The sequence below is a fragment of the Mizuhopecten yessoensis genome, unplaced genomic scaffold (assembly GCF_002113885.1).
Source record: "Mizuhopecten yessoensis strain PY_sf001 unplaced genomic scaffold, ASM211388v2 scaffold1945, whole genome shotgun sequence".
Classification (NCBI taxonomy): domain Eukaryota; kingdom Metazoa; phylum Mollusca; class Bivalvia; order Pectinida; family Pectinidae; genus Mizuhopecten; species Mizuhopecten yessoensis.
Window position 1 is genome coordinate 250,987 of NW_018404300.1, and position 26,595 is coordinate 277,581.

Sequence of the window (26,595 nt, forward strand, 5' to 3'; positions counted from 1 at the left end):
CCAAACACTATGACAAATGACTCGCATAGCATGCATTTTTGTTTTTGTATTATTCCTATTCTACTCTGTATCATTACCATAGTAAACGCGAGTTGAACACCAACTTAACAATATAAGGAGTTCATATTTTAATGAACCTTCAGTGACAAGTAAGACGGTATCTTTGTATCAGTAAACTGTAGCTTGTGCCTAGTTTGTACCTTATAGAGTACTCCTGTGATATGTTCCCAAAACAACAAAAACTGCCTGAATGTTTTCAAAACGTGAGTTCTAGTTAGAATTCCTTTCCGGTATATCTCGTCTTCTTCGTCTTGTTCTATTTGATGGGTCAAACGGTCCCTTTGATCACATTTTTGCAACAGTTTTATCGATTTTGAGTTTGGATTACGGTTTTGTTGAAACTTCGGTATTCTCTTTTTTTCATGTGTCATCAAACGATTGATACCAGATTTATTGAGTAAAGAACCACACAGCATTAAATGGTATACAAATCAGTGTATATTAATTGAAATAGAACCAGACTTACCGACTTCACAGTTCTGGCCGCTCCACTGGTCCGAACACAGACACTTATAGGAACCGATAGTGTTCTGACAGGTCCCGCCATGCATACAAGGCTGTTGAATACACTCGTTGACATCTGAAAGACATACATGTATGGCTCATCAGTATAGAATAAAACTCAATAACCACACACCAAAGGCAGAAATGTAGGGAAACATTTATTAAGCTTCAATAAATGGGGCAATACATGGGGATACTTCCTTTACCGCTAAACCAATTTCCTTTTCATTTGTTTACAGTACACAAATCTTGAATCATTTGTAAAATGATACTCACTTTTAAGTGTATCATCCCTAAAAAACTGCATTTCTTGTTGCATGATTCAGAGTCATGCGCAATGTCAACAAGCTGCTAAACACATAATGGATAATTACCGATATCACATGTGGGTCCTTGCCAGCCCTTGGCACACTGACAGCGGAATGAGCCAATGGTGTTTGTACATGTCCCGCCATTCAAACACGGAACTTTGTTGCACTCGTTATCATCTGAAATATATTGGACACAATTACACATCAAATCCACTTATTTACTTACATATTAAGTTGATCAATATAATTGACAATCTAAATTTAGATGTTTAATACTATACACTGTTATTCACAGACCACTTCCTACATAGTATATCCAACAAAAATAACAATAATGAGTTTTGATGATAGGAACATTTAACAGATAAGAGTTAAAGATTTTTTTTTTATTATGGCTATGGGTGCACGATACACGCAAACGACTACAAAATACATATATATCACCCATTCTCTGAGAGCCCTTCCGCCATCAAGTGTTGTACACAAGTCAGCCATAAATTTACCATTTTTACACAGAGGCCCTCTCCAACCAACAGGACATTCGCAGAGGAAACCTCCTTCAGTGTTGATACATTTGCCGCCATGGTCACATGGTCTCTGGGAACATTCGTCTGTATCTGTGCAATAGAAGCCAACAAGTAACTGATTTGTAAACTTCTAACTCTCTTCGTGAAATGACTAAATCACGCTGTCAGATGATTATGCGTTCGTTATCTTAAATAAATCAAAGAAGTACAATGTTAATCACTGAACGAGTTATGAGAAACAGAATCTGAAGTAGTTGTTGTGACTAACCATTGTTACACTGTGAACCGGACCATTGAGTAGGACATATACACCGGTATCCTCCGTCATTGTCCTCACAGGTCGCCCCATTGTAGCATGGATAGGCACCTTCCAGGCACTCATTGATGTCTGAAACAATCGCATTATGATACATAATCATACAACGCCTTCAGAGCCTGATCCGTAAGTTTACGTCACAGTAAACAAATGTTATTATGAATGCTTTTTGTCCGACATAAAGTAAGATATGCCATGTAAAACTGTGTATGGAGTACGCTGAACTTACTTATGTCACAGAAAGCTCCTCTATAGCCAATGGTACAGATACAACTGAAGCCGCCTTGCTTGTCCTGACAGGTGCCATCATTCAAACAGACAGAGGGAGATAACAAACATTCGTCCACGTCTGCAAACAAGATAATAAAGCACACCTTGAAACAAAAACACAACGATGAAACAACTGAAGAAGTCTGAATAATAGCTTACAAAAATAATTCCTATTTTTGAACTTGTTTGTCATGTATGAACATCACAGGACAAAGTCGAGTGAAAAAACATCTACAGATCAACACAAATAAATAAGTCTTTGATACAGCAATACATTAAAGACTTTTAATGAGCGACGTAAATCAATGTACTTCTAAACAGTGTTTTTTATTTTCTTCAATAAAAACAATCGTATCGTGCACATCGGACTGCCGTGTTTACATACTTATGCCGCAGTACTGTCCGAGCCAGCCTTCAGTACAGTTACAACGATACGATCCCATGATGTTGACACACTGTCCTGCATTCTGGCACTGGATCTTACTACATTCGTCTTTGTCTGCCAGAACAAGATTGTACATTATAACAGTTATTTTAAACAATAAAAACTTAAATTAATAGCAAAACTTGAATTTCAAACTAGTAAAGCTGACAGTTTGTTCACTGATCCTGATGCTGACCAATACTCCGTTTACAGCAAAGATAACTATTAGGGACTGATTTTCTTCCTCTGGTTTTTTTTTATATTTGTTATATTTCTTTTGAATAAAACAAAAAAGTTTACTTAATTCTTTACATTTGTTTTGAGTAGTTATATTTACAACGAACAAGAAACAAGAACTGTTCTCTGCTACTAGATTCGGTCCTCTAATGCACGGGATTCTAATTAACAATACGCCTTGTCAACTTACATTAACTCCTTTTCATCTCACTTGGCGTTTATTATTTGTAAATTTATCCATACAGAGTCTTCTTGTGTTAATGGAAAATTAATGTTTAAGATTCAGCCAAACCCCAACATTCAACATAATATCTTACCCCCTTCACAGTTCTTTCCAGTCCAACCTTCAGCACAGACGCACTCATACGAGCCTGGTAGGTTGTTGCACGTGCCTCCATTCATGCAAGGATTGTTCGCACATTCGTTGGCGTCTACGAATAATAAACATTTGACATTAAATCTTGAATAAGGTGTAAAATAATTAACTTGTAATGCTGAAGACTAGTCGAAATAATTACAAGTTAGAAAAATTCATATGTACAAGTCACAGAAGACGTTGGTTCAAAATTTACTTTTTACTGAAATTTAGTATCAGTGTTGTAAATCTGACTAGCTTTAATTATGAATTCAACTGGTGAATTTGCCTTCTTCAGCAAAGCGCATCCATAACTATTGATGGATGTATAACGGCTAGAATTGGAAACGCTTATAATAATATCGAGGGATATTAAGAATAAAAATAGAGAGATATATATGTCATATATTAGTTTTTGGAAGTTAGTAAAATGAATGTATTTTAAAGCTCAAGAGCAATTTTATTGATAAAATTAAACTAAAAATCAAAGTAATAGCCAAGCTGGTATTAAATCTGTAAAACAATAATAAAAGATATCTTGAAGGTAACTCACCGATCTGACAATCAGATCCGTGCCAGCCGGAGTCACAGTCACACATGTAGGAGCCAGGCATGTCAGTACAGGTACCGTGGAAGTTACAGATATCGATCTGCAGGCAGTCAATCACGTCTGGGGAGTAAATCAAAAATTATGTATTGTTTCGTTAGTATAAATACTTCTCAACAAAGTATACAAATCCCGATAATTCGGTCTTATTACAAAACTTCAACCGAAACAGTTTCTTAAATGAGGAAAAAGCATTATTATTCGTCAACTTAACTAAGGCACGAAACATAGTATTTTTGCACATCAGAAACAAAAAAATGATGGGGATCACATGGAGAACCTCAATAGAAATTAAACAGTTATGGATTTTACCATGACAATTTATAATACAATTATAAAACGATTCACTGAATTGTTTTCAGACAAAAGTCTATATCTTTAAAAAAAAAAACACCAAAAAAACGATAGACAATGAATGTTACAGGTTGTGAAGAATAACTTATAAACTGATGATTTGCGTGGGTGAAATGGATAAAATACTGTGTAATGTTATATACTTTACGGGTTCCTAATCTCTTAACAATTTCTAAATATCCTCTTTTACATTTTTTTTGTTTTATAAAAACATTCTGTAGATACAACAACAGCAATGAGACTTACCCTGTTCACAGGTGGGACCCTGCCAGCCGTCAAGGCACACACACGTGTAGTACCCCGGCTTGTCCAAACACGTCGCTCCGTTCCTGCACGGGTTTCTCCTGCATTCGTCCTCGTCTACAGTCAAAATATACACCATGTCACATTACAAATGGCATTCTTGATGAAATGACAGCAATTTCAATGCATATATGAAATTTGCTAACGATAGAACCTGCTTAACTGAAACTCGTAGAAGTCTTAATGATAATTCGTTTCCTACATCTATAATAGAGTTGTAAACATATTGCAACAACGTGAACATATTGACACACGTTGAAATAATGTATATGCATTGACTACGCAAAAATATGCAAAGCCCAGATGGTTAAGTTTAAAGTTTAATTAAGATTTCCTAATAAACAGCATTGAAAAAAATCAAAAAATCTCGTGTTTAAGGAAAAATCAGAAAAACATTTATAGCTTAAATGTGAAACTAATATTTTACACAATGAATTGATGGTTCTCTGTTTATCTATTGACAAAGAAACCCCAACTAAACAATCAAAATCCACTGCTGCACACTGGTTTAATGTTGAGTCGACATTAGTCGACTATGTTTGAGGTTTGCACATTTAACATAAAAACTGACCATTGCTTGCAGTAGGTAGATACAAAATTACGTTTAATCAGGTAACAAGATTGTAGGTATTTTTGAGCTTCACTGTTTTGTTAAACTTACCAAGTAGACACGTGGGTCCATTGAAGCCGTAAGCACATGTACATTGGTAAGATCCCGGGGTATTGTCGCAAGTTGCGTTGTTATAGCACGGGTTTTCTACACACTCATTTAGATCTGTAATATAGCACAATAACATTTCAAAAATAAGTTATACAAATGTTTATTACTATCAATTATATAATATAATGTTGTACAATGTTGTACATATTAAGTGCCAACGTTTAATTATATGCACTAGATTATTTTTATATCAAAATTTTCCTCATTGGGCACCTATCATTAATGCCAGTCCGAGCGAAACATTTCCTCCGAAGCTTTTCTTGAAGAGTTATGCGCTCACTTAAACGAGTCATAAATACATCCTAATGAAACAAGAAATCGAGGAGAAAATAACGGTAATCAGTTTGATATTTCAATCACATTCTAAAAGTTAAGTAACCAATTTAATATAGACTGTAGGCGTAATGGACTGACCATCCAAACAGCTTTCTCCAGCCCAGCCAGTCTGACAGCGGCACGTGTAGGACCCGTTCGTGTTGATACACATACCACCATTGAAGCACTGCACCTTCTGACACTCATCCTCGTCTGCAAGGAAGAATGAAAAATAATAGAAAGATGCGCAAAAACATAAATACCTAATCGGAGTCGATACGGAAAAAAAAGAGAACAGAAACTTAAAATAAATCATGAACAACGCGAACAACAACTGCGATACCAAATGCTCCAGAAGAGTAGATGAAACACAATTCATACTCTTCCATATGATTTTCAACTCTTTGGTTTATATCTATATTAATGGATTTATGGCTTTCTATTTTGTTTTATTAAAGTTCTGGGGTATGAATGTATTAACAACATGGCCTACCTTCCTGGCAGTTTTTGCCGACCCATCCTTTGGTACATTCACATATATAGGACCCTTCTAGGTTACGGCACTGGGCTCCATTCCGACACGGATCCATCCCTGGACTACATTCGTTTGTATCTAAATACACGATATTATTAATCATCAGACATGATATATACACACATATTATCAACACATACAAATATGTATATCTAATACAAACTACACAGTAACGGTGACTATAGTAAGTATAAGAATTTTATATCGTCATACGCAGTATCAATAGGTGACTGGAATGTTATGCATACACACAATTTGCTTGCATTGTCTTAGACTTGTGCCATTTTGGTCACACTTCTTAAATTAAAAAGAACCCTAAACAACGAATAATTGTTCTTTATTGGACCCATATACTTGCTATTCTTTTTCTTTATTATCATTTTCGTTTTAAACGGTAAAAAGCGACGAATATGTAAAGTAGGCATCCATTTTGAATTTTATGAAAAATAAACTAGGTTTACAAATATCAAAGTCTTTCGAATGACGTTAATGATAACGCATGCCGGCCTCCATCTAATACAGCATACACACATCATACGTATACAATGGACGATTCGTCTCATTAGAATTGGTAACAAAGAATTGCAGAATGAATACCATTATACGACTAATATAAATAAGGGTGTTTCAGTTAATACTTAGCGGACACAGAAGAAACCAACTAAAATCTTTATTACCCGTTTGATCCTTATATTTTACTGTTCAGTATTTTATTCTTGCCTTACTTCCGAGTCTCTCTTGACACAAACTCGCCCTTTTTCTAATTCTCTAGTGCCTGGATTTGTTGAGTATAACAAACACCAAAGAAAAAATATCGTTACCTGACGACCTTCACTTACCGTTGGAGCATATGCGTCCACTCCATCCCTCAGGACAGTAACACATGTAGCTCCCGACAGTGTTTAAACAGGATCCGTTGTGGAGGCACGGGTTCGAGTAGCACTCATTCGCATCTGAAACATAATTATAATACATTTTACATAATTTGTGAAAGAGTTTGGAGTGTTTCCAACTGCTATACAATTCATTTATATTACCAGATACTTTTGATTTTGATATATTGAAAATATCAATTATCTGATATTTGGATTCCAATGATATTTTTATCAATAATATTGAAGTCTAAAATCAAGGTTTTGTGATCAAAACGTTTGCCTTTAATAAGTGTCTACTTCATATGATATTTATCTATTATGTAAGCAATTGTTGCAACGGACCTTGTCGGCAGTCTTTGCCTTCCCAGCCGGGAGTACAGCGACACTGATAGGACCCGGCCGTATTGATACAGCTACCGGCATTCAGGCAAGGCACACTTAAACATTCGTCCGTGTCTGGTAGAAAACACAATTATGTCAATTGTAAATGGTACGTATGTTATGCTCGTAACAAGAACATATATTCATAAAACCGTTTCGATACGCAAAACCTCACGGTTAATGTTCAAACCACCTTTTTGCGAATCTTTTAACAGGATAAATAAATGAAAATATGACACGGGAATGGAACTCAAAAATAAGTTTAGTCTACGTACCTACAAAATAAGTAAAAAAAATACAATGTACACATGATATGTTTGGAACACAATATCTGGGTCTAAGTATGAAACAATTTGATCAAATCGGGTCCCGGAATGTCATGATCCTAATCTTTAGCCTATGCGATGCATAATCATAACGTTGTGCTGTTTCTGATATCCGTAAACAAGGCTCAGTAATATTTCAAAGCCATCATATTTTAAATAATCTGATTACCTGAACTATCTTTGTAACTACTATGAACAATGTTCTTAATACTAATAATGAATATGTGAATTTTTAATAATGTACAATTATTTGACTTCATGGAGAACACTTTCAAGTTAGCTACATCGCTTACTTCCATTTATATTGTGTTAACGCTGGCAAATTGCATGTGGGAGTTTTGACCTCGCGGACAGTGTTCAGTATACAAATATAGCAAAAATGAATTGCCCAAGAATTGTGTATTGTATTGGATTTGGAGCATACGTACCTGTCATACAGTTGTGTCCTTCCCAGCCGCTGGGACATCGACAGTAATATGATCCGTATGAATTGATACAGGTGCCACCATTAATACATGGGCTCACTCCTTCACACTCGTTTACGTCTGCAGTTGTAAATGTATTTAAATAACTCCAAATCTCCTCAGTAAAATGAAGAAAATATGTACCTTATACAAATACTTCAAGAAAATGGTGGATGCCAAAGGCATGTTTGACTAAACAGCCAGCTGCAATTGGTCACCAATATGAGCGCATACTATGTGTAAATTGGTATATAAAGACATGCATATGTTGTTAGTCTAAATACAGTTTTGATATCTTTAACAATTTGCTTTTTACGAAGTAAAATGGAAGAAGCCATCTGTCACATTGTCAACACAAAATAACAAGGTCGGACTCGAGGTTGATATGAGAAGACAAGGACATTCTCTAATTAATTCTACCCAGAAATTTAATCTATGTCCAAGTAGCATATTAATCAACGGGATGCATCTATCGAGGTCATTCTGACGAAGACCTGTAATATAGTTATGGATACATGTGGACTGAGACCTACCACTCTCACAGCGATCGCCGGTCCAGCCCAGAGGACAGAAGCACTGGTATCCTCCTACAGTGTTCAGACAGGTAGCGTTGTGGAGACAAGGATTGAACTGGCACTCATCCCAATCTATAACGATAACGACAAATAAGTGAACATGTAAGAATTAACCTTATGTTATAGAACAATATTAAATAACAAACATTTCTGAATAAAGGTATTTTATCAGTCTGAGATATGAGATTAAAAACATTAAACTAAACAACAAAGTTGTAATCGGATGATGGATGGCATGGTCACATATTAACTCTGGGCTTTTATTTATTGCAATCTGCATGTAAACGAATCAATTATGTACATTTCACTTACCTACATTACATAGACTACCTGTCCAGCCAGAGGGGCAGACACAGGTGAATGACCCTCTCGTGTTAATACAGGTGGCGTTGTTGTAACAGGGTATCACGTTACACTCGTTAAAATCTGATCGTAAACAAAGAAATAAATTGATTACAATCAAAGTATTTAATGCTAAGATTAAAAACAATTCAGTAGCATGTTTCAAAGATATAAACAATTACAAATGTAATAACTTATTGTACTAAATGCTATTATTAGCATCTTACAATAGGATGTTGAAAAAAGTGAATGATTATTCTACAAAATGTGATTTTATAACATTTACAATATGATATTGATCTGTAGATCGATTTTTCTTCAGAACGGATGTCGACGGTCGTCTGTATACACAAACAAATTATTCATAAATGATGTATCATTTATGCATTGTCAATATTTAAAAAAGAGTAACAGGCAATATGTTTTTTACCATTTTCACACTCCGGTCCGGTCCAGCCATATTTACAGGTACACATGAAGGTACCATCGAGGTCCTGACAGGTGCCGCCATTCCTACACGGGTCGTACAGACACTCGTTCTTATCTGTAATTTATAAAGCCGCAAGCTTCCGTTATTAGGCGTAAATTATATTTCTATTCAGTTAAATCATTCAAATCGGTTAAAAGTTTATAGGACTGTTCAGCTTAAACAAGTCAACGTCAATTTCTTCTAAGCATAGCAGCCGCTAATTCGTGCAAAATGTTGACACTGGAGATTGTGATGGACGATGGCCGCATAGCACAATTATCCACTTTTCCGTTAATGTACCATCGTAACCGACTTTGTATGGACATGCAACTGACCACATCAGGTGGAGATTAAGTCATGTTTGAGAAATATGTCTATGGAGTTAGATATGTTTAATTACTATCTTTGCAGCCCTTGCCTATTCAGACATGCGTACTTACAGTCTACGCAGTCCTTGTCTCATTGTACAAAGACATGCGTACCTACGATGGTACACTGACATGCGTACTTACTGTCTTTGCAGTCCTTGCCTGTCTATCCAATGGTACAGACATGCGTACTTACTGTTTTTGCAGTCCTTGCCTATCCAGTCCATGGTACACTGACATGCGTACTTACTGTTTTTGCAGTCCTTGCCTATCCAGTCCATGGTACACTGACATGCGTACTTACTGTTTTTGCAGTCCTTGCCTATCCAGTCCATGGTACACTGACATGCGTACTTACTGTTTTTGCAGTCCTTGCCTATCCAGTCCATGGTACACTGACATGCGTACTTACTGTTTTTGCAGTCCTTGCCTATCCAGTCCATGGTACACTGACATGCGTACTTACTGTTTTTGCAGTCCTTGCCTATCCAGTCCATGGTACACTGACATGCGTACTTACTGTTTTTGCAGTCCTTGCCTATCCAGTCCATGGTACACTGACATGCGTACTTACTGTTTTTGCAGTCCTTGCCTATCCAGTCCATGGTACACTGATATGCGTACTTACTGTCTTTGCAGTCTTTGCCTGTCCAGCCCATGGTACACTGACATGCGTACTTACTGTCTTTGCAGTCTTTGCCTGCCCAGCCCATGGCACACTGACATGCGTACTTACTATCTTTGCAGTCCTTGCCTATCCAGTCTATGGTACAGACATGCGTACTTACGAAGATATTAGCTATGTGTACTTACTGTCTTTGCAGTCTTTGCCTGTCCAGCCCATGGTACACTGACATGCATACGATCCGTCGGTGTTGACACATTGGCCGTTATGTAGACAGGGTCTATTCAGTGAACACTCGTCCAGGTCTGTGACAGGCAGAACCATTTATTAATATATAGGTAACATAAAATGTATATCTAATACATTGCAGTCGATTGTAAATGCTTGAACAACAAATGTCACTGTGAGATAAACTTTTTAAAAATCTTCAAGACGAAAATGAATAATGTTTGAATTAATGTGATTGAACATCATTTTATTATAATCATTACATTTTTTATGTTGTGTGAATCACACAGAACATTGCACACTCGGGCTATTTGAGTAACAAGAGGTATTCGAGTTAACGGGGTTGAACTGCGGATATGAAGATATGTTTAAGTGACAAACCTTGACTACAGTCTGTACCAGTCCATCCGGTTACACACTGACAGTTGTATGAGCCCACTGTGTTGATACAATCTCCTCCGTTACGACAGGGTAGGGTCATTACAGAACACTCGTCAACGTCTGGAATCAAAATACGTAAAGCAACTATTATATCGAAACTATAGCTATAAATTCCTTTAATCAAAATAGTCCACGTCTTAACATTGCTCTAATATCATACAATAAATAACACTTCATCAAAATAAAACTGTTGATATTGATAAAGAAGTAACTCAAAATATGATATGTTGATGAAGCAGCTTCCTCCAGTATCAGCCAAAACCTCTTATTGCCCAATGATCAAACACAGAAATGTCTCAATCAAAATTAACTTTGGAACCAAAGTTGAACTTTGACCTTACCGTTCTCACAGTTGACCCCTGTCCAGCCGAGTGGACACTGACATGTGTAGGAACCGAACAGGTTGATACAGCTGCCGCCATGTTGACACGGATTCATGGTCAGACATTCGTCAATGTCTAAATGACAGCTACTTCCGGTAAATCCCGAGGAACATTCACACCGGTAGGAGCCTTCCATATCAACACAAGTCGCCGCATTCAGACAGGGGAACTGTAGACACTCATTAATGTCTAAAACAGAAAGCTTCATGTAATGTTGTTGCCGCCAATGACGTTGTTTAGTTGTTTCATTGCTAAATTGATGTGGTCAATATAGGCTAAACAAGTCTGATCAACACAAAGAATATAAAATACCTATACTGTACACCGGGAACCTTTCGACCAGTCAAATGTTCGCCCTACGCTGATGAAATATGTTTTTGCCAACTGTTAAATTGATTACTCACATTAGATTACTGTTTATAATGTTGCTTACTACTGTTCACTGTAATGATAAATTCACTCTCGCAAAGCGAGAGTTAAACTGCAGCGAAAATACAGTAATAAATACGTAAATTAATAAAAATAAGATACACTCCATATGTATAATTTATAAGGCCATAACCGGTCACAAATCACAAGGAAAATAACAGATATGGACTGTACATGGTAATTTACATGATGTTGAACTCACCTTCCTTGCAGAGCTTGCCAGTCCTGCCTGGCGGACAGACACAGTAGTAAGAGCCGGGTGTGTTCCGACAGGTTCCTCCGTTAGAACATGGGGCAATCAACTCCCTGCATTCGTTTACATCTATAAATAGACAAACAATGAGTTCATTTAACAGTACAAAAAATCAGGCAGAGGATAAGTCTCAAAATTAACAATATATTAGAAACTTTATTATCCGTGGGAGCGGTGAGAGAGAGGAGAAAGAAAGAAAATAGGGAGATCTGTACTTAAATTTACGATTGCCTCATAACAATATTCATCTGTTGTGCACATATTGGTTTGCCTAACCTTTGACACATATGCAATACACTTCCCTTATACAGATTACTAAGAAATTGGAAATATCAATTTATTTTTATGATGGTGAGAATATGACGTAGTATATGTTACCCTCTCCGCAGACCTGTCCTGTCCAGCCACCCACACAGTTACACACAAAGGAACCATTTATATTGTTACATGTAGCTCCGTTCAGACACGGGTTCTGGAATCCACATTCATTAAAATCTGTAACAAGATATATCAACAAATATGTATACCAACAAATAAAGGTTTTAAAACTGTTCCTTTCGAGTTTTATTTTAGTGTCAAATCATCGACAGAAATTTGAATAATCGCATTTAACCTATTGAAGAGAATTGGAACTAATCAAAATTTAAATTAAATTAAAAGTCCGGCATTGTGACAGCCTTCATTTTCCTTCCCATTTAATGTCCTATGCTTTAATGAAATAGCTTCCTTTTAACATACAGAACCAATTGTATATTAATTTAAGGCCTACCACACAATCTTGTCTAGTTTTACACTTTTTACAGTCATTGACCCACTGGTACAAAAATAAGTTCTAAAATACGAAATCAGGAAGAAGAGCATATTAAAATTTTGCATCCATACTGAATCTTCCACAAACCTTGTTCACAAGTAGTACCGGTCCAACCCGCAGGACAGCGACATGTGTAAGATCCCGGATTATTGATGCACGTGCCGCCATTCATACACACCATCGACGACTCGCATTCGTTAAGATCTGTCATATGTAAGTATATATATTGATGATGAATATTAATATAGTCATATTACCCATGCACAAATAATGTACAGTCAAATTATAAAGAAAACTTATTCAAGTATTTTTTTTCATATCTGTTAATGTGGTGTAATTTGATATCAAACGCATACATAATCAGCTATTTAATACAATTGAAGTCACGTAAGATAAGCATAAGTTACATATCCACAGAAAATCAGACAAGTTACATAATCGATAGTCGTATGTACAAGAAATTGAAATTGACAATATTTTGTTGTAAATGATATGATGGAGAATTTTTGCCTTTTTGAAGGTAAACATGTTCGATAAATCATTGACCAGGTAAGAATGGTACCTACCTCTTTCACAAAGGTTACCCGTCCAACCCTCGGGACAATCACAGCGATAAGAACCAATCAGATTCATGCATGTGCCGCCATGGCGACAGGGATTCGTCTGGCACTCATCCTCGTCTGTAAGTGAAAGATTTGTTTTCCTTTCCCATTTTTTCATATATCACAACTTATCGCCAAAACAACCTTACAACAAATTGTATCAGTCAAATAAAATAATTCAAATATTTGAATTGGTTCATGTAAGAGACTGCGTTATATTTATAAATATATATATATATTTATAATTTGGAACATAATTACTACATTGATTGTATACGAATTCATGTTTTATATTCAATTTGTTTAGAAGTAACTTGCACGGGTTCGGGAAATCGGAGTTTGGGAGCATTGCTATTGTTTTATCCTCCAGATTTTTACCAACATGGCTCAGTGTTACAAATACGTAAAAGTTTGTACGTACCGACATCACAGTTCTGACCAGCCCAGCCACGGGAACAAATGCAGGTATAGGCACCCTCCATGTTGACACAGGTGGCACCGTTCATACAGGGAGCAAAAAGTGCGCACTCGTCCGTATCTAAAAGAAGGAAATGATTGAAAATTGTTTACTTATGTACACATTTCGATTTCTAAATTTAGTTTCTGGTTAATTTCGATGCTGGCCATTCACTGATAATACTCTAGGTCAAACGAATAATTCCTGAACTCACCGTCACCACATGTAGGGCCTCCTCGACCAGGAAGACATGAACAGTCGTAAGATCCATTGGTGTTCACACAACTACCTCCAAACAGACAGGGCTCTGCCAAGGCAGCACACTCGTTGACGTCTAGGGTAGAAATGAAATTCTTATCATATCTGTCGCTGATTGTTAGCACAAAATGAGATGTTTTTATGCCCCAATGCAATCATATATATAATTCAAAAATGTGGTCGAATTTTGCTTTCTAGACATAGATTGATCAATAAACATTAAGATAAAATGTATACGAAATTTCGTTTTTTAGTTCCATAAAACATTCATTTATTATGCGAAACAATGTTTAGTATTTTAAAACTCCACTACAATCGTGTTGTTTTGCATACTTATATTGCCAGTTTAGAAACTTATGTGATTGCTAAAATAGATATTCGACTTTTATTACACGTGGAAAAACCTTATAACATATGATTGCAGACAGCCAATCAAAGTGAAGACTTTTGCAAATGTGTCATATGTAAGCATAAATAAACGCAGATATTATATAGGAATACACCTACCTTTAGAGCAGTTCTGTCCTGTCCAGCCCGTCTTACAGTTACAATAATAGGAACCTGGGGTATTGATACACTTCGCACCATTAGAACAGGGTTTACGTCCACACTCGTCTATCTCTGTAACGAATAGAAAATAGTTTAAGTAATATGGTAAGTAAAACATCACCACATTATAACATATACAGAGGGCAAGGTGAGTTACGAAAGGGTGACTTATTACAAACGTATACAGGACCCATCATTTGTAGTAAGTCAAAGATACGTAAATCGAATAGTGGACATTGCAATGACAGCAAGCCGCACGTTCGTTTAAATAAAGATATAGAATACATGTCGATAACTTTAAGTTGAAGGCAAGGAACTTGAATGTGAAGAGAACGTGCAGTAATTCTGTGTTCTATACAATTTAAATTTATGCGAAATATAGCACACAAGTAGAACTAAATGTAATTATTTACATGTCCTGACATTTTCATGAATGGAACGAAGAATTGTAGCTGTACACTAGAGAACCTGGTATTCATCAATTACGAAATAATTTGTTTCAACCAAAGACAAGGGTTTGTAAATGTTACAGGTTTGGCAGGGCACTGTGTCAGTGCATCACCAAACTATCTTTATTGTGATATCAGATTGTTGTTCTTATTTTCAGAAGGAACCCACCTTGGCCACAGTGTCGTCCAAAGTAGCCGAGGGGACACGCGCACCGGTAGGAGCCTGCAGAGTTGATACATGTCCCTCCATTCCGACACGGTTGCAAACTACATTCGTTCAAATCTAGAAAACACGAAAGTGATTACATCGTACGTGTTTCTGATAATAACAGTGATACGAAAAAATATGGTTTATGAAAAAGGTAGATATTCTGCTGAAGAAAACAGAAAAATATTCAAGACTCAACATACAAGAACAAAACTGCAAAACCTATGTGATCAAAATTTGAACTCAAGTACACTTTTCTATCTCTGCAACATGCTATATTTATAGAATAGGTTGGTCATAACTTAATAGGCGTGACTACGTTTACACACTGACCTATACGACAGCGCTGACCAGTCCAGCCAGGGTCACATTGGCAGGTGAAGGATCCCGGGGAGTTGACGCAGGTACCATTGTTATCACAGGGATTGATCACACACTCGTTTACATCTACAAACAGTTATAACAGTAAGGTATAGGTAAATACAAAGATTGTTTTACTTCTTTTCGTCTAAAGTTTGAGTCAATATTTTGTACTTATACCTTCTCATATTGATAAAACTATTAAAATATTCATTAAGATAAACAAAACGGTTAGTACTTAAGTATTTCGATTGCATTTTATATAAATAGCTTTTTAAATGCATACCATTTATAGATTACTCGATCATTTTAATTATCCATCCGGGTAAAACTTACTTATACGGGTCCCTTAACCTTTTTAACTTATCAGATATGTCTTGAAGTCCCTACACGATACATGTGGTATCTCGTTAAAAAGTTACCATTAATTACATTAAATCAATTACAGTATTATATAGAAATTTAATCAGAGTAACCAGTGACACCTTACTTTAAATATTAAGGTAATATCTGAATAATATCCAGTCAAATAAAATAAAATGTTTTGTTAAAAAGAACTTTTGCAAAATTGAAAACCCAAAACCTACCTCCAGCACATAACGGTCCGCTCCAGCCCTCCCCACACTGACAGACGTAAGACCCTACCGTGTTGATACACAGGGCGTCGTTCATACAGGGATTAGTGAGGGAACACTCGTCATTGTCTACAAAAGTTACAATGTTAAAACCTCAACCATTTTGGCTTTTGTGGCAGATGCGAGATTAATTCAAACCACAACATGTTCTAGCAGGAGATTATATCCTTAATTCTGATGTTCTATATTTCCGGTAATGGGAAAGACTGAATACATATTATTTTCGCAGAGAAATGATACGTTTACACATGTTGTTTGGTTGGTGTTGTGACGAAATTATCCTAAAAATATCCGCATACAACTTTATAAATTGAACAAGTATTGTTTATAGTTATTCCTGTTTATCCAATGTATTAGGGGGATTCATACCTATCTCACAGTTGGATCCGTGGTAGCCGGGCGGACAATGACAAACGTAGGATCCGGGGCTATCCTCACATGTAGCTCCGTTAGCACATGGGAATTGTAGACATTCGTTTACCCCTGTCAAACGAAATACTTTGTATACTTTCTTTATACGAAATAAACCGCATTCATCAACCTGTTTTATCATCACTGGGTGTTCACTGTTTGTCCTGCATTCGAAACAAACTTGATATTGTTCGTGACATTTCGCTTTGAGCTATAAACTTTACAATGACTGAAAGATATGTGTAGGAAAAGATAAAGACTAGCAAGAACCGATGATTTACCATAATGAACCTAATCAACGCGATGGACGTTTTACAGCAACCCAGGTAGAACAACTGGATTATAAAACATAACGACTTGTTAAAGCTCACGTACCTGTGGAACAGTTTAGTCCTACCCAACCTAATGGACAGGTGCAGTAATAGGATCCGAACGTGTTTACACATGAACCTCCATTCTTGCAAGGAGCAGCGTCACATTCCGGAATATCTATATTACACATCATCAAAAGTAATAAATATCTTATATTTCTATTAGTGATGTGTAAGGGTTTATTGTGAAATAATAGCTAATAAGTTATTTTAACTTGAAATGGAAGATTTACAATGACCAATCAGAAACCCGTACTTTATGTAAAAACATTAACTTAAAACAAAACCTCGTTCGTTCGACTGGTCGAGTTAAATCGGTTATCAGCAACGTTGTGTTGTTGCTATATCCAGATTGTCCTTTACAAATAGAACATGTTCAACATTCATTTTTTTAGATAAATACCAAATGTATTTCAAAACAATGCATGAAAATCAAAGAAATATCCCTCTCGGTGAAAAGCATTGTTATTTACCATTAGTATCTCCTGATGACGTGAAAAGTGAAAAATGAACTTACAATTCTAAAGGTTAGACACGGCCAAATACTCAGACACGCCGTTGTATCACACATCAACTCTCTATTACTCATAAATTCTAAAATATTTCAAGTCATTGAATCGTTATTACTCACCAATTCTACAGTACTTTCCAGTAAAGCCCGGCGGACATTCGCAGTAGAACGATCCGAAAGTGTCGAAGCATGTCCCGCCATTTGCGCAAGGGTTTCCATTACATTCCTTTACATCTGTTACAAGAAAATGCTTAAATAATAATATCACTGATTATCTTGACATGCCATTTATTACTTATTAGAACAAAAGACTAAAACAGTACTGATTTAAATATCACATGTGTGATTGTTGGCTGTATTAATTTTACCTGTTTCACAGTTGGTTCCCATGAAGCCCTCCGGACAGTCACAGCGATACGAGCCCTCTAATTCTACACATTTACCGTCGTTTTGACACGGGAACGCAAGGCACTCCAGAACATCTAGACGTAAAAATATCCGTAAATACACGAAAAACTGAAGGTTCCTCCGGAGGCTTATATAATATGTCAATATTGTCTTTATGATTGATGTTCCAAATTATCGACATTTCTAGTTATCAGTTTTTGAGAGTGATACCCTGATGTTGTAAATGCTACACTTTATTAATTTACACTATTACTGGTGTTACATGCAATAATAGAAACAATTGTATTAAAAATAAGTTTAAACTTCTAAATAATTATAATGTGGGAATAGTGAATTGGACGCATCGCAATTACCTTGTTTACAATTGGGACCTGTCCAGCCAGGAAGGCAGTTACAACTATAGCCCCCGTCTGTGTTGATGCATTCTCCTCGGCTAGAACACACGCCCGTCAAAGTATAGCACTCATTGATATCTGAAATGTATATAAGACATAAAATTAATTTAGGGAAACAATATAACGAACTTGGATAAGTGGTAGTGAAAATGTGATTAACAATAGTATGTATACTGTGTTTCTAACTGTTTTCGAATCGAGTAAGCGAAGATTATATAAAGTGTGTTATAGTGAACACTGTCAATACAAATTGTCGATACGTACAATACTTCCATTCGAAGTATATTAGTCAATTTCTTTAGAAAGGAATATAGTGGGTTGTTCTTCAAGGTTAGGATTTCTGAATCCTACCGAATTCAGTTATATTGAGACAGATCACTTTGTATACCTGGTGGATTCCACAATCGGATACCTATCATTATAGAGTTACTGGGTACGTCGGAAGTTTTATCTTTGATAATTTTTTGTTAAGGAACTTCAACGTTAATTTAAAATGCTTCTATGTATGATTATGCATCCTCATGACATTAATTTCAAACTGAAAGTCCATCAAGACAAACACAGGGAGTAAAGAGGTATCAGTAAGGCGAGATATCACGAGAATCCCGTAAATACGGAGGCGAGACATCACGAGATCTCTCGTAAATATGGAGGCGAGATATCACGAAATCCTTCGTAAATACGGAGGCGAGACATCACGAGATCCCTCGTAAATACGGAGGCGAGACATCACGAGATCCCTCGTAAATAGGGAGGCGAGACATCACGAGACCCCCGTAAATACGGAGTCGAGACATCACGAGATCCCTCGTAAATACGCAGGTGAAACAAAGTGATATTATTGGTAAATACGGAGGTGTAAAATACAATTTAACATAATGTTGATGTTCGTACAAACTTACCTAGCTGACAGTTTTGACCGGTGTAGCCTGGTAGACATATACACTTGTAGCTACCTCCCACCTCCTCACAGGTGGCGCCATTGTAACAGGGGTTCATTGCACACTCAAGTTCATCTATACCAAAAAATGCAACGCACACTTCTTAATCATTGACTTGTTACTTTCATAATGACGGCATGTCTTGTACCCGATCGGTTTTGAAATGTATGGCTATATGATTTAATAAACACAGATCCATGTCTATGTCTTCCTTTACTAGTTCAGATAGATATCACACTTTTATCTTTACTTTTTTAATAGTTTCGCCATTGGCGTCTTCAGTAATAAGATTCCATTAATCAAAAGATGCAAACAATTTGTTATGAATGCAATAAACAGTTTTTCCTACCTTTTGGCAACATCCGATAATGACCTCATACTTTTCTCGTTACTATTTGTTCATATAAAATTAAACAAGCGAGAACCATTCCTTTTCTTCTCTCTCAAATGTTCATCAAATTTAAATTACTAAAACAATTAAATTTTTCACAAATGTTCAAAATAATAATGAGCATCATACTTTTTAAAGCAATTTATCTGAATGCGTACCGACAGTGCAGTTGTCTCCCTTCCAGCCTTGTGGACAGCGACATCTATATCCTCCCTGAGTATTGATACACGTCGCTCCGTTAGCACAAATACCTTGGTATTCTACGCACTCAAATACATCTATAAATAATATAAATGGGTATGTTGAGCAACAACACTATGTATTCTTTTTTATATAAAGTAGGAGAAATGCTGGTACTTTACTCGAAATAAGTAATAAATGTTAACACAACCCCTGTATTTATAGCATAACTTAGAAACAATTTTGCTTTTAATAGGAACGAGCGGCTGGCCAGAATCACACTGGGGGCATATGTAAATTTTGGATTTGTGGTCAACCAATACTAACGCAAGCATTCTTTTAGGGAACAATGTATTCAAATATTTAAATGTTTTGATGATGAGGGTTCGGATATTTGGCTTTCTAAGTATATTGATAAAATTGCTAAATCCGATGGTAAAGTCAGTCTCGACGCTATTTTTTGTAATGAGAGTTTGAATTTAGAATATATCCCACTTAACCCATTTACAGTTGGCTTTTGTAACGTATGTTCCTAGTGTTCTGAATCAACGTCTTAGAACTAGATTTCAATTTGCCATGCAAGACAGACCTGTATCCTGACGTTACCTAATTCGCAGTATTTCCCTGTCCAGCCAGTAGGACAGACACATCGGAACGATCCCTGAGTGTTGAGACAGCTAGCATTATGTTGACACACATTCAGCGTGCACTCGTTGATGTCCACGTCACAAAGGTCACCAGTCCATCCTCGGTCGCAAGAGCAGAAGAAGGATCCCGGAATGTTGACACAAGTTCCGCCATTCTGACAGATGTCGGTCTGTCTACATTCATTTACATCTGTCAACAGCAAAAACGGTGATAATCTTTAATTTGTCAAATCAACAGGCAAATACATTTGTTTCCAAACGTATAGCGCAACACTTTCTAACGCATATATGGAGTTAAGTACAATCTTTTAATTGCTAAGGAAATATTGGTCAACAAATTTATTTATTTATTTCCAATTTAAAAGACCACAGGGTCCACTTACAGAATGGATGACAACAATACAACACAAGTATAAAATATCACAGTCAGTTCGCATGCAGCACATACTAAAAGATACTCATATGCAAAACAAATGGAATTAGTGATAGCAAGTATTCTTTAACCGTGCTTTGAACTGCTTTGAGGAATCAAGATAGTTAAAATTACATTGAATCCTGTTTCGAACACTACTTTCTAACGTGTATTCGACTTCTCTGGCAGTAAAAGTGATTGAAGCGAATCGATCGTAGACTACGATCACTGACTAAAACATACATTTACCTGACTAATAGTAAATATGGACAATCAAAAGCACTATTAACACATTTGTAAGGAAATTCACTGTCTAAAAAGTCCCGCCTATATTCGAGGCTAGGTTAAAATGCCTACAAGTGTCAGCTTAAAATTAAATAAATGTAAAGATAATTCGTTTAAATAATCAATAACATAGATAGACAGTTTCTACCAACTTACACTCCATGCTAGGAGTAACAATATATTGCAAGCTCATCGACAACTCTTACCGAATTCGCAGTTTGTGCCGGTCCTGCCAGGTACACACATACAAATGTAGGAGCCGGGAGTGTTCACACATGAACCGTCGTACAGACAAGGACTCAAGCTGTTACACTCATTCTGGTCTGAAAAATACATATAGATGCGATTTTTTATAATAAGTGTTCTTACCTGCAAGCTATTTATCCTAACTCTTAAGAATTAGCGATATTTGCAAACATGTTTGAGTTAATCAAATAGAGAGTTGTTTTTGTTACTGTTTGATACTGGTTGTATGGTCGTATATATATGATAACGTCTTTAACAACAATAATCTGTTGGACTCTGTTTGTACCATTGCACAGATCATACTTATAACTGGTGTTGTCTGGTTTCTGATAGTTTTCTAAGTTCAATTTTCCGACATATAACGAAGACATTTGGAGAACTTGAACGTGGTATCGAACGCATAACAGCTTATTCGGAATCATATCATTTTTTGTAACAGGTGATGTTTCCGTTTTGGATTTGAATTTAAACGGCAATAAAGGACACACCGGTTTCTCCACTCACCGTTCTTACTAAGACTGGATCACATTTATAAAGACTGTTTAGTAACGCATTGTGTCGACTTACCGTCCTGACAAACACATAACGACATTTCAGTCATACATTGTATCCATTTACCGTCCTGACAAACACATCACGACATTTCAGTCATACATTGTATCCATTTACCGTCCTGACAAACACATAATGACAATTCAGTCATACACTGTATCCATTTACCGTCCTGACAAACACATAACGACAATTCAGTCATACACTGTATCAATTTACCGTTCTGGCAAACACAAAACGACAATTCAGTCATACATTGTATCCATTTACCGTCCTGACAAACACATAACGACAATTCAGTCAGACATTGTATCCATTTACCGTCCTGACAAACACTTAACGACAATTCAGTCATACATTGTATCCATTTACCGTCCTGACAAACACATAACGACAATTCAGTCATTCGGTGTATCCACTTACCTTCCTGACAATGTTTGCCGGTCCAGCCCATTGGACATTTGCAGTAGTAGGAGCCGGGAGTGTTCTCACACTGACCTCCGTTCTGACACATGTTCACTTCACACTCGTCAACGTCTTCAACAAAAAGAGGAAATTAAGCATGTGGAAGAATGCAGAAGTTATAATAAAGTTACAGTTAGGTATACACATTATTTACTGATTTCCTTTTGACAATATACATAATTATACATGAAATATTAAAGTAAAATGTTCGTTATGTTTGTAATACCAGTCAAAATCAAATCGATAAATATTTTTTTGAAAAGAATCTTTACCCTATGTAGTAAATTAATGAACGTATCCCTAGAACGCAACACTGAAGGCCTAAGCCACTCACCGTATTCACAGAAAGCTCCTTTCCAGCCTGGAGGACAGATACAGTTGCTCTTGCCTTGTTGTGTGGTCTGGATACAAGTGGAGCCGTGCTGACATCTGTTCAGTAGGCAGGGTATCATAGCTGTGGACGAGGGAAAGGTACAGAATCATAGTATCATAGCTGTGGACGAGGGAAAGGTACAGGATCATAGCCATTAACAAGTAAAGGCACCGTGGAATGTAGCTGTGTGGACAACCAAAGTAATAAATTGGAGGTAAAAAGCACACCCCTTATCAAACTTTTTTTTGTGATGGCTCTGATAGCCTGAACAACTTGTTTTACACTAAAAACTCAGACTGGCTTCCATTTCATTAATAGCTGACATTTTGAAATGGTATTTTTCAATATATAAATAAAACAGTGTCTAAAACCTAAAACAGATTCAGAACATATGCATCTGGAAAGTAGGTGTTCTGTATATCTTACTTAGTGAAGTGGTGGCTTCAGGGAAGGCTGGTGTTGTCGAGATGTGGGGATGTTGTGAATGATCCTCCATGGTCCAGTTGGACGGCTTCATGTGCACCTTACAACTTCCGGTTTCCAGGAGTAAATTGTCCAACCGGAAGTAGTCCTTCCCTGCAATCACAGACTTAGGGGCGTTCACCTGCAGGATGTCCACCGACAGACCCCCCAGACTGGGTGTGAAGGCGTGACTGAAGTAACTGCTGAACGTGATCGTCTTGGGTGATGACTTGAGGCTTAAAACAAAATATTGGATACAAACATTATACCATTATACCATTCCTTAAAGTAGGTGTAATAACATACATTCATAAAAATACATTCCATGTACGCTTATTTATCTGGTAATGCAGATATTATAAATTGCCACAATGGAGACATATAAATACTCAATTGGTCAACATAACCTTCTTAATATTAATATTTCATCGTAATGTTTGACATATACAAAAAGAAAACATACCCGAAATTCATTATATAACATTCCAAGAACTCGGAGTTCAGTACACTGGTGTTATAGTACTTTCGTACCTGTAAAAAGTTAAAAATCAAAACAAATTAAAATATACTTGGAATACAGTTTGTACAATAATGGGTTATCAATTCAATATCTAACAAAAGAGAAAGGCAACTATACTTTGTTTTTTATTACTTCTCTAATTGAAATTCCAACGTAAGGAGGTTTTTTAAATCAAAGAAATGAGTGAAATATTGTTTAAGTTAGATTTTTTTTAATCAAAGTGGAAGATGACATCCACTTTTTAACATCGCTTTATGACATCAACAAGCCATTTTTCTTTTTCGTGACCGCTTGTTAATGTCTTTTAAGACACCATCATAACAAATTATCTCCCTTGGATACGTTACGCCGTCGGATTACTCTGCCTTAACCATTTCACAGACCCTTCTGTTGTTCATATGGATACTTACATCACTACACAGACTCTTCTCCTGTTGTTTAAACGGATACGTGGCGCGGTCGGAGTATTCAATAGGTAGAGTCCTGTTGTACAAATTGCAAGTCAGCTCCACCTTCGTCGCCGCTAAAATTACAACATATATCATAAGCACCATAGTAATCGTAGAATCAATTAATTTTGTAACAGTTATTTGAAATTAAGATTCTGAATTAATTTCTAATACCATTGACTTAACATTGGTTTTCTTAATAATTTATTTACCTTCGATTTGGTAAAAATGTTATAACACATGATATATAATTTATGGTAAACTTTTTCTGTAACTTCGTGTACTTGTTTTTGCATTTTCTAATGTGTTATCATGTTCTTAAAATTAAAATAACAAAGAAATGAAAATGACTAAACCAATTATATATCACATATATTACAACCAGTAGCAAATTAATTCATTGTGACATCAATTATGCTAAAATGAATAAAAGATTTTGTAGCTTTCTAATATTTTAACTCGTACTGCGAATTCGAACTTCTACATGTTCTCAACCCGACGATAAGCGAAATAATAAATATTTACAATACACAATGGTGGTCGTTGCAGGCATGGTGTTAGTCGCTGTCGGAAATATATTGATAGTCTTTGTGTCCACCGTGTAATTTGTGACTTTCAGGTCAAGGTCAGACCTGTCCCATATAAGCTTCAGATTCCCGACATCCACCAAATCAAAGCCGTCCCGATTTTCATGAGGAGCAACATTCTTGAATACATGTGTGATGTCATCCCGTATGTATTCTCCGTTTGGAGCCGAAAATGTTAGATGGAAGTTGACATTACTTGGGAAACGTCTACAGAAGAAAAATGCTTAGCATGAAGTTGATGCAATATATATATATATATAACATCAAAACTGTCTAGTTTTATTAAATTGATACAATGTGTCGGACTTAAACATGCTATAATTGTTTACTTACTCGAAGTAGTCGATCTGACACTGCTGCAAATGTTTGGAAACGCTGGCAGACTTGAAATGACGACGTAACTGGAAAGAAATTGAATATTGTTAAAATCTATTTCACCTGCGCTGCTTTTTAAAGATTAGCCGAATGCCCAAATGATATAATTCACACAAATATTCAATTCATTAATATAAGTAGGTAATTACTTTACCAAAGTATATTTTATGAAATCATCTGTCGCATTTCATTTGTCAATTGAAGTATTTCTGCTCATCTTGTTTAAGCACGACTCAAACATATTGTTTAAAGTATATCATATCAATGATTTTATTACTTCATCACAGAATGTAGACTGGATTTCACGGTATCGCTGAGAGTTTGGATTGGCTAGATCGCTTGTGTATTTGAAGTCGTAGAGTCCATACGTCATGTTGGCATAGGTGGCATCTAAAAAATACAAAAGAAATGTTTAAAATTTTGTTTTCATATACCAAATATTAGCATTACACAAACATTTTGAGTAAAATGGATTTAAAATGGATTTCTTTTATATCCGTGGTATATTTTCATCATAAAAGTCAGTTTTTAGGGAAGATCTGGGCGGCACTGCTAGTTATAACATTTTGTGTAACAACATATTTAAAATAGTGTTATATGCATTACATACTGAGCTGTCAATGAATCTGCTACGATCACCGAGCACGCCAACAAATCCTCTATGCAAAAGGTTGATTGTTTGAGATAAACAACAATGTCCACTTCCTATAGGACTTCTTAAGACCAACTGATCATTTTTCTGCTCTTATCTATATCCACACTCTCTAAAAAATTATATATCAAAGCTACCTAAACATTTATACAAAGAGTTGCAGTGAGGATGACCTACCGTACACAACATAGACCGTGGAGGTCCCAGAGTTTCCAGGCATGGTTAACGTTGGCGTCTCACTGACATAAACGGTCTTCGTCAGAGTATCTATCTGCATGGACGTAGTCAATGTGGACTGGGCGCCCTTCGTCGGCATAATGGTGGCCTCTGTTCGCCATACGATCTTGACCTCTATACCCTCCAGGATGACCAGAAGGTCGCCGACTAGGTAAGTCTTTAGCTTGTCTATCTCCGAGTCTTTGTCGTCAACTATAAACTCGGGAGCGTTCTCTTTGATCAGGGATATAAAGTGGTGCACATTGAATCCCCAGGGATGTTTAAACATCAGGGAAAACTGACCCTTACTGTAGCTTTTCCCCTTATCTGGTGGCCTGAAACAGCAAAGTTTGTAGTGGCGTTTCTTCGAAATATATAAAGCAGACATTGGAACATATACAAGAGAAAGTAAGCCGTTC

The 26,595-nt window shown here is 36.4% G+C and overlaps 1 protein-coding gene across 1 annotated transcript in view; it reads right to left on the minus strand.

The window, feature by feature from the left end:
• Positions 1–26,595, minus strand: part of LOC110442906 — a 63,178-nt gene that overhangs the window by 22,186 nt on the left and 14,397 nt on the right. Inside the window, exons 13-61 of the mRNA XM_021486785.1 lie at positions 26,138–26,511; positions 25,586–25,698; positions 25,267–25,334; positions 24,872–25,140; positions 24,308–24,420; positions 23,841–23,908; positions 23,342–23,613; positions 22,877–22,996; positions 22,501–22,614; positions 21,486–21,602; positions 20,542–20,772; positions 19,914–20,033; positions 19,326–19,439; positions 18,382–18,501; positions 17,989–18,102; positions 17,741–17,854; positions 17,114–17,227; positions 16,697–16,810; positions 16,280–16,396; positions 15,666–15,779; positions 15,294–15,407; positions 14,634–14,747; positions 14,083–14,202; positions 13,833–13,949; positions 13,376–13,489; positions 12,897–13,013; positions 12,377–12,493; positions 11,948–12,067; positions 11,275–11,505; positions 10,874–10,993; positions 10,453–10,569; positions 9,233–9,346; positions 8,773–8,886; positions 8,419–8,532; positions 7,850–7,966; positions 7,057–7,170; positions 6,679–6,792; positions 5,798–5,917; positions 5,404–5,517; positions 4,930–5,043; positions 4,212–4,325; positions 3,558–3,674; positions 2,967–3,080; positions 2,374–2,487; positions 1,948–2,067; positions 1,671–1,790; positions 1,379–1,492; positions 939–1,052; positions 527–640 (exon numbers count right to left, since the gene is read on the minus strand). Coding sequence (XP_021342460.1) covers positions 527–640; positions 939–1,052; positions 1,379–1,492; positions 1,671–1,790; positions 1,948–2,067; positions 2,374–2,487; positions 2,967–3,080; positions 3,558–3,674; positions 4,212–4,325; positions 4,930–5,043; positions 5,404–5,517; positions 5,798–5,917; positions 6,679–6,792; positions 7,057–7,170; positions 7,850–7,966; positions 8,419–8,532; positions 8,773–8,886; positions 9,233–9,346; positions 10,453–10,569; positions 10,874–10,993; positions 11,275–11,505; positions 11,948–12,067; positions 12,377–12,493; positions 12,897–13,013; positions 13,376–13,489; positions 13,833–13,949; positions 14,083–14,202; positions 14,634–14,747; positions 15,294–15,407; positions 15,666–15,779; positions 16,280–16,396; positions 16,697–16,810; positions 17,114–17,227; positions 17,741–17,854; positions 17,989–18,102; positions 18,382–18,501; positions 19,326–19,439; positions 19,914–20,033; positions 20,542–20,772; positions 21,486–21,602; positions 22,501–22,614; positions 22,877–22,996; positions 23,342–23,613; positions 23,841–23,908; positions 24,308–24,420; positions 24,872–25,140; positions 25,267–25,334; positions 25,586–25,698; positions 26,138–26,511 — 6,377 coding nt within the window. The remainder of the gene's footprint in view (positions 1–526; positions 641–938; positions 1,053–1,378; positions 1,493–1,670; positions 1,791–1,947; positions 2,068–2,373; positions 2,488–2,966; positions 3,081–3,557; positions 3,675–4,211; positions 4,326–4,929; positions 5,044–5,403; positions 5,518–5,797; positions 5,918–6,678; positions 6,793–7,056; positions 7,171–7,849; positions 7,967–8,418; positions 8,533–8,772; positions 8,887–9,232; positions 9,347–10,452; positions 10,570–10,873; positions 10,994–11,274; positions 11,506–11,947; positions 12,068–12,376; positions 12,494–12,896; positions 13,014–13,375; positions 13,490–13,832; positions 13,950–14,082; positions 14,203–14,633; positions 14,748–15,293; positions 15,408–15,665; positions 15,780–16,279; positions 16,397–16,696; positions 16,811–17,113; positions 17,228–17,740; positions 17,855–17,988; positions 18,103–18,381; positions 18,502–19,325; positions 19,440–19,913; positions 20,034–20,541; positions 20,773–21,485; positions 21,603–22,500; positions 22,615–22,876; positions 22,997–23,341; positions 23,614–23,840; positions 23,909–24,307; positions 24,421–24,871; positions 25,141–25,266; positions 25,335–25,585; positions 25,699–26,137; positions 26,512–26,595) is intronic.